The sequence below is a fragment of the Sinocyclocheilus rhinocerous genome, unplaced genomic scaffold (assembly GCF_001515625.1).
Source record: "Sinocyclocheilus rhinocerous isolate Xijiao unplaced genomic scaffold, SAMN03320098_v1.1 scaffold148, whole genome shotgun sequence".
Taxonomy (NCBI): Eukaryota; Metazoa; Chordata; class Actinopteri; order Cypriniformes; family Cyprinidae; genus Sinocyclocheilus; species Sinocyclocheilus rhinocerous.
The window spans coordinates 1,339,817-1,348,343 of NW_015653472.1; the positions used below are offsets into that span (position 1 = coordinate 1,339,817).

At 38.7% G+C, this 8,527-nt stretch overlaps 1 protein-coding gene across 1 annotated transcript in view; it reads right to left on the minus strand.

Moving 5' to 3' along the window:
- LOC107716125 (ephrin type-A receptor 2-like) overlaps positions 1 to 8,527 on the minus strand; it is a 23,591-nt gene that overhangs the window by 7,556 nt on the left and 7,508 nt on the right. The window contains exons 4-11 of the mRNA XM_016522463.1: positions 4,441 to 4,596; positions 3,934 to 4,269; positions 2,818 to 2,942; positions 2,520 to 2,706; positions 2,030 to 2,129; positions 1,477 to 1,532; positions 1,257 to 1,382; positions 331 to 516 (exon numbers count right to left, since the gene is read on the minus strand). Coding sequence (XP_016377949.1) covers positions 331 to 516; positions 1,257 to 1,382; positions 1,477 to 1,532; positions 2,030 to 2,129; positions 2,520 to 2,706; positions 2,818 to 2,942; positions 3,934 to 4,269; positions 4,441 to 4,596 — 1,272 coding nt within the window. The remainder of the gene's footprint in view (positions 1 to 330; positions 517 to 1,256; positions 1,383 to 1,476; positions 1,533 to 2,029; positions 2,130 to 2,519; positions 2,707 to 2,817; positions 2,943 to 3,933; positions 4,270 to 4,440; positions 4,597 to 8,527) is intronic.

Sequence of the window (8,527 nt, forward strand, 5' to 3'; positions counted from 1 at the left end):
TCACACATTCACAGAAAACGGCTTTCATCTGTGTTAAAAAAAAAAAAAAAAGGTGGATTTTTAGTTTATTGAATTAAATTAAGTGTGTAATAATAATAAGACGTATAATAAAAAGTGTGTGTGTGTATGTATATGCACGCTTATACTATAAAATAAAACAAAATTAATATTTTATTCCTTAGCTTCTCGAATTAAATAAAAATATATATAGTATGTCTTTATTTAAAGAAATATATATGTATTACTATAAATAATTTATTACTATAAATGTAATATTTTTATATTATAAAAATATATTATTTAGTAGACTACAATTGATAGGGCACTCACATTTGGTGACCACCCCCTCCAGTCGGATGATGTTCTGATGTGAGAACTGTCCCATGATGCTGGCCTCACTAAGGAAGTCCTGCCTCTGTTTCTCTGTGTATCCTGGCTTCAGTGTCTTTATTGCTACCGCTGTTTCCTTCCGACCGGGAACTTTCAGAATTCCTCGATACACCTCTCCAAACTCACCTACAGCACAGCAACACAAACCACCAAAGGTAGAGGCTTACAGGCATCAGATCAGATAAGCAACATACCAAATGACAATGCTTTAATCATGCCTCATGACATATAGGGTTTTTTTAAAAACACGAAGGAGGCGCTTTGAAATGATAACCAGCATGCATCTGGTGCTAAGGCATGGAGAAGCCTATGAACGTTAGTGAGTGGATTCATGGGGGGGGGGTTCAGAAAGTGGACAAGGGCCACGTCCTGTGGGCGTTTTGAGAGGGGAAACACAACCACGGTGCACTGATCTTCTCATTTAAATTTGACGTTTGATATATAGCCTATAAACACTTTAGGACTTAGAGCTAATTTAGCGGTTGTTTGCTTTATTTTTAAGTCATGATTAATTAACTCAGGTTTTTTTATAGCAGTACTCCTCCATGTGGGATATGACAAAATGCTCCAGAGCGGGTTAAGAAAACAACACTAATTCAATTTGAATGACATTGGGAGGGAAAAAAAACGTCTGGAGGGAAAGAATCACTACACTAAAAATATTCCAGCTCTAACATGTAAAGCTCAAATCAGACAATTTTTGATGCGCCTTGTTTAAGCTGCCACTCCAATGAACTGTAAAAAAGCTGTCACTTTCAATGAACTGTAACATAACTTCAAATCAATGAGTGTTGAAACTCCCTTCCCCCAGAATGCATTCAAAACAGCCCCACAGCGGGTTGTCAAACTGCCATGGATCTACTAACCTGCTCCGATGACTTTCTGCTTGGTGATGTGACTAGGATGGATCTCGCTGGCAAACTTGAGCACTGCCGTGTTGGGGTCTTCATATGTGTGAGGATCAACATAGGTCTTCAACGGCTTCAACTGGTCTGGATTGAAGAGAATTCAGGGAGGATTTAAGAGAAGGAAAGGGACAGGGTTATAAAAGAAGAAAGTCACCAAATGAAATTCAATGCCACTAACCTGGGCTGGAGAAATAGGTGTCCTCTGGCCCTTGTCTGGTATGATAGTTTCTTCGCCTGTAGAAGAAAAACAACTCAATGAGTGCTCTATTTTTCAGCAAACCGACACATTTCTTTTCAGACTTGAATTTGAAGAGTGAATAGTGCTGGACCGGCTCAATTCAGTCGAGGAGTGCTTAGAAAAAGAAAAAAAAGCGGTCTGTGTTTGCCAAGTGGTGACAGAGGTCTGGGTTATCACAGGGAACTACGAAGGGCTCACGTCACCCTCACAGAACCGCTACAATCCTTTCGCCTCTTATCTTACACAATATGCCTTTCTGATTCATCTCCTTTCAAACATGCCTCTTGTTAAGATACACTTAGTGAGCAGTCAGCGGACAGTCAGCGAATCGATTCTTCCTCAAAAGTGGTAAGGCGCCGTTTCAGTAAGAGTGTGAGAGCGGTGAAAAGGAAGCACTGAATGCTTTTTAAGGAGAAAGAAAAGGAACGGCTTGAAGGAGTGACTGGGGGAGAGGTACAAAGCCGGGTGTGTGCGAGAAGTGCTTGTTCCTAACCGTTTTCGCAGAAGCAGGACCACTACCACGATGAAAAGCATGACGCCTCCTCCGATCGCGGCCCCGAGGATCACTGCTGTGTTTCCTGTTTTTTGAGAAGCTGGGAAAACAACAATGCAGCCAAGCAAATTAGTCATTCAAGAATAAAACACACTCCATAACATGTCTTTATTGTGCTTGTTCCTTTTTTAAAATATCCAATAGCCTGTAGTTACGTCACAGTCATGAACTTGATTTGCTGGTGGTATTAGGGGCGGGACATTCTCATTCTAGAGAACATTTGATTGGACTATGTACAAATATCTGTGTAGTGCAGAATGAGTCATCAGTATTAGAAATAGGCTGTAGATTTTTAATAGTGAATTTTGTCAATGTTTAGGTGTATGTGAGCATATAAATGGCCTCAAATCCAGAGAACTGAAACCCATTAAAATACCATTTTGATTTCATAGGGTCTTAAAATAAAAGCAAACATTTTCATTTTGTTCACCTTGGGGGAGTGTTGAAAACTCCTGTTCCAAGCTGTAGCTGCCTGGGTTTCCCTCTGGGCTGAGAGCTTGAACTTTAAACAAGTAGACGGTGGAAGGAGACAGATCACTGATCTGAACCGAGTTCTTTTCCAGCACCAGCACAGTGTAGGTAGTGACCTTTCCATTGGCTATCTCCTCGTCATTTTCCTGTAGACATGACAATGAAGGGAAGATGATGAAATGGAGAACAACAGCGCCACTATCATGGATCAAGATTTGCAGTTACGTCTTAAGGCTGAAATGGATATTGTTACTGACCTTTTTGCGAAACATCAATTCATAACGTGTGGCAACCGGCTTGGAAAGGTGAGAAACAGACCACTGAAGCGACAGGCTGGTGGAGCTACTGTCCACAAGATGCATCGCAGTCACTTTTGGGGGATCTGGAGGTAAAATACCAGTTAAGTTTGAGTCTCTGAAGAATATGAGTTTGTTCATATTGTACACCCAAAACTTTTAAATCCGATCTTTAGGACTGTGTGCAAACAGAGAATGTCACAGTTCGCTATAGTGAGGGGAAAACTGAGTGTAATTGGAAACAGTCCCAGTAAACACTGTGCACTTTTGATGGGGTTAGGAAAAAAAAAAAAACTGAAATCTGATCTGACTGGAATCCCCGTACAGACTATAATTCACAAAATACCTGATTTTAATCGGATTTCAAGCCACAAATGGATGTGTTTTGAATCAAGATGGTAAACATCCGACTTTGTGTGTGTGTTTTTGCTGTTTATACTACAAAAACTAAAACGATTTACAATTGAAACAATACCTAAATTAAAGCTTACTATTATAATTTTAAAAAAATATATTTTTATTGTTTTCATTTCCCCCAAAAAAATTGTGAAAATGAAATGAAAGAGAGCTGAAAATGAGAGATTGAAAATGAGAATAAAAAAAAAAAGGTTTGGCGTCGGTAAGTTTTTTTTTTTCAAGTTTTTTTAAAAGAAGCCTCTTATTCTCATCAAGGCTGCATTTATTTGATTCAAAAATACAGTAAAAACAGCAATATTGTGGAATATTACTACAATTTTAAATAACTGTTTTCTATTTTAATATTTTAAAAAATGTAATTCATTCCTTTGATGGCAAAGCTGAATTTTCAGCAGTCATTACTCCAGTCTTCAGCGTCACATGATCCTTCACAAATCATCCTAATATGCTTTTATAAATTATAAATGTCTTGATTAATTTAATGCTTGCTAAATAAAAGTATTAAATTATAAATAAATACAAATCTTACTGAGCCCAAAGTTTTGAACAGTAGAAAAAGTTGAAAAAAATATAAAAGTACACTAAATTATTCAACCCATTAGTAAACCTGTTAAACTGTCCATTTTGCTCTCTACTTTCATGATCAATTAGAGCACTGACCTGTATAATGTAGAGCAGTGTTGATGCTGCTGGTGGCTCTCTTATTGCTGAACTGGGACACTCCGCTCCGTGCCTCCACGGTGAAGGTGTAGTTCAAATGGGGCTCCAGTTCACTCACAGTGACTCTGGTCTCCTTCAGGTCAGTGTTGCTTGGATCGAAACGCACTTTCTCGCCACAAGGCTGACATGCCCTCCCCTCGCACCGCTCGCAAACCACAGCGTATCTGATATCACTGCGCCCGCCGGTGTCCACAGAGGGCCTCCATGACAATTGAAGCCTGCCTATTGACATCTGAGCTGTGGTGGCCACCAGACTCTGAGGAGCGGAGGGTAAACCTGAGCAGACAAAGCGCAGACAAGCCTTTTATTTACCCATTCACCTGTACTGGTTTAGTTAATCCCAACAGAAAAGTGTGACTGAGAAAGGATGTTGTATGTAAACACAAAATGACAGCAACAAGCTCATGACAAGTGAGATGTACAAGTCTAAGCGAGGCAGCTTCTCACCAGAGCAAGTGGCTGTTTCTGGGTCCTCAGGTGCTCGATAAAAGCCGTCTTTGCAGGTGCAGCTGATGGCGCCAGGACCCGAGGGTTGGGTGTTTTCTGGACAGAGTTTGCAGGCCTCACTGGACACTGAAGATTTGAAGAAGCCAGGTTGACATTCTGCATAAGAAAACACATATATGATGACTTGGATGAGAATGAGAGCAAATTGTGCAATTAAATTGCTCACAGCGTATATATATCAAGTGATCGTCTATGCATGAAAACACTAAATTAAACTCCTTTGAAGATGTTTTTTTCTCTCGCTCTCTACGGCTTTTTTTTTTTTTTGAAGCCCTATGCAAGAGTTGACAGAGCAAGACTAAGCACACTCCTACTCATCCTGTGTGAACCATCCCCCCCCATTCTCTACAAACAGGACCAGTCATCCCACATTCCAGCACGGTACCTCTGGCTCTCAAAACTCCACCACGAGAGAAAACAGAACAAAACGCATTAAAAACAACAGACAGGATGAATGCTGCATCTAACAAAGAATTCAATAAAGAAGAAGAATGTTGTTGTCAACCAAGTCCTGTATTATACATACAGACATATATATTATTATATAATACATATAGACATACAATGGTCCCAAAATGTCTTTGGACCACTAAGCCACACTTAAAAATACATGAATGCATACATCTTTGCATTATATAACAAAATATTAAATAATGTGGCATTTACTTGCAGCACAATGACTTAATTTTTAAAAATTTTACATGATAAATGTACTGTACAAAATTAAGTTTTTAGACAGGCTGGGGTTGTCAAACATCACAGAACATGCATAACATAAAAATCACCTTGAGAACAGTTGGTTAAATGTCATTGAAAAAAAGGTTTAAAATGTGAAGTTATTCAAAGGTGTCAAATCTTTTTTCCCACAAAAAAATTTGGTAAAAAAAGGATAATGAAAACAATGTTGCTCGTTTGCCACTGCATTCTACAATTTAAAAAAAAGGATTTGCAAACATGCAGATGACTTGTGTGTTCAAAATCTTTTTGGGGTCACAAAAAGATGTTGCTGATTAATTCAATTAAAAAAAAATTTGATTTGCAAGCATACATTTAGTCAATCAGACTTTGTAAATGTACAAACAGTAAGAAAAAGAAAGGTGTCCTCGGAATCTGTCTAGAAACATTCTAACATGCCCAACTCATGTCCTTCCGCTGTCCAGACTCTCCTTCACAATCCACCACCACCCTAAGCACACACAAACACACACTTCTTCCGTTCTAAATCTGGCTCTGTCATTTCTTGGAACAGCCACATACAGGACCATTTATTTATCTTCACAATGATGTGCTGTGATATCTGGTTTTCAGTTTCAAGTGCAAGTTTTATCAGTCAAGAGACAAGCTCAGACACACGTAAGGCTTAGATTATTGGTTGCAACATTACACAATCATGTACACCATGTGTCTGATCAGGAGAAATATCTGTATTTGTGCGTTGAAATACTGCCATAGGCAAAGACGGTGTAATACTAGTAGAGAGATGATTATCGATATTTGCTCAAAAAATTCAGTATTAGGACACTTCAAAGAAGTGCAAAACATATACCTATGATGAGGAAGTCTATCAGTATAAAAAGATATACAGCATTGAATTTGATTTTCTGAATTGACATTTCCAAGTTGTTTTTGACGTTTCTCCACTTTATTTTCTTAATTGCATTTATTATTTTCATTATAAGATTTTAATATTATTATTGTTATACCTTAGCATAAAATAAGTTAAGACATTAGATATACTGTTATAATATAATATTTAAAAACAATTATTTAAATATATTTTTATTTGTAATCATTATAATCATGTTAGAAAATAATGTAGTTAAAAACAGACTAAGACAATAAATATAGTATTATAATAAATTAAGACAAAAACAGTGGATAAATAATTATATATATATATATATATATATATATATATAATTATAATTTTTACGTGTGCATTTTTAAGTGTGGCTAAAAATGAGCAAATATTTTTTGCAGCTGTTGCATTTCAGTAGCACAGTGGCCACATACCAAATCATTGTTTCCATTTTCTAATGGTTTGTTATCTGAAGATTTGCCAAACAGTTATAATTACAGAGTAGGGTGCTTCCTCCTTCCTGAATGCTTTGTATCAATTGAGGCCTTGTTTTGGGTTGAGCCACTTGCTCTCCCTCACAGGAAGGGGGTTAACTGGTATACATTACCTCTAATATTTGAGAGCATGCATTCTCTTATTTCAAAAGAAAACTCACAGCATGAAAAGAATTCAGCGTGGCAGCGAAGATCGAGCCAATGTGTTATTTATTCCTTCTTTCAAGTTGACTCCTCATCTTGTTTCTGTGCCAGCTGTTGTGGAGACTTTACTGCAACTCATTAACGCACCCTCTGCGGAGGTGGGGATAGTGTGGGAGACAGGGGGACTGAGGGAGAGACAGAGAGAGGGATAACGAGTCCTGGTGGGATTTGAAAGGAAAGGGGGAGTAGGGGAAGAAAAAGAATTGTCCTATTCACAGCGAAGGGGGCCAAACAGCTGCTGCTGTGAACCCCGTTTCATATCACCCCCCTCTCGGCTCTCCACTAGTAATCTCCAAATTCTTAAGTCCCCTCGCTTGCCGCATTGCCACATGTGAGCGTCTAGCACAACATTCGACGGCCCATTTAGTTCGGACAACAGGCACAGAATGCCACTCAGGGCAGCGAGAGAGAAAACACTTGTTTCGAATAGTGTGTAGATGCTACATGACGCATTAATACGCTGGCTGGCTTCTTAACAGCCACAGACAAAAACCTGACAGTGTTTGCAGCCAGGGCTGCTTTAATCCTTTTATGCAAAAAGTTTATAAAAGACTCCAAACTTATTCAAAACACTTTGTCTGTAACTAATCAAACTTTTTTTTTGAAGTTGCACTGAAAAAATGTGGTGTGGGATTTACTTTGAAACAATTTTCACTCAGAAATTGCTAGGATATTTCACTAATAAGTAAAAAAAAAAATGGATATTTATTATGGATGGTGTGTTTCTGCCAAACAAAATAACATAAATAAATGTAACTATTTATTTTGTGATTCCTAAATTCACTTAGGCATAACAACATTGATTTCACAAAAAAATAAACAAAAAACTCAACAGTTTTTTCAGACAAAATAGTATTGATTTTTAATTTTTCTGCAATTAAATTAATGAAAAAAAAACTAAAATAATTACAAAGAAAATGCAAATAACACACTGAATTAAATAGTCGATTGAATTTTAAAGCTACTGTGGTGATTTTAGCCAACGCTTCACTTTAAAAAATACAGCAGGAATGTGGTTCAGCGCGAGGGGCTTTGTATTCACATTTTGGACACAACAGGAAGCAGGAAGCACAAGGCTGACACAGAGCTTCCTTCCTAAGGCAGCCAATCAAAGCATGCATGGACAGAGAAGGCGAATGTTAGGCACACTCTGGAAAGGAGAAACTGGCTCATTCGCAAAAATCGTAGCGAGAGGTCAGAGGTGAAAAACGACTAATGGCTTTTGAGGAACACTGATTACATTTATGTAATACATATTTCCCAGCAGAGATGCAGAGATGTGTCAGTCGTCTTTCATGTGCCCCGTCTCGCTATCTGGCACCGAGAGCCCAGGCCATAAGAGCCTCTGAGTGAATGTTTGTTTATTGTGAGTAGCTGGATCCTGCTCGCCGATGACCTACTGGGGTCTGTGAGCCATGTGGGTTGAGTGGAGCGGTCAAAGCGAAGACTGATGAGAGGGTGACGTTAATGGACGGATGTATGGATGGATGGATCGACAGAGAAGGGGAAGGAGGCCTGAATGAATGAGTGTTTACATGGCGGCGGGACAGCGCAAACCCCTCCAGGACAAGAGTTTGACGGAGGGGGTTTCGAATGAGAAAAAGGAAAGAAAAACAAAAGGCCTAGTCATTTAAACCTAGGCACGGAGGGGCTTACATGTAGCCCTAGGCAGAGTTGAGTTAAAGTGTGCTGCTCCGCCAGGTGTTGATGGCCAAGTAAAACAAACACCACAGCAGAGTGAGTGCGGCCA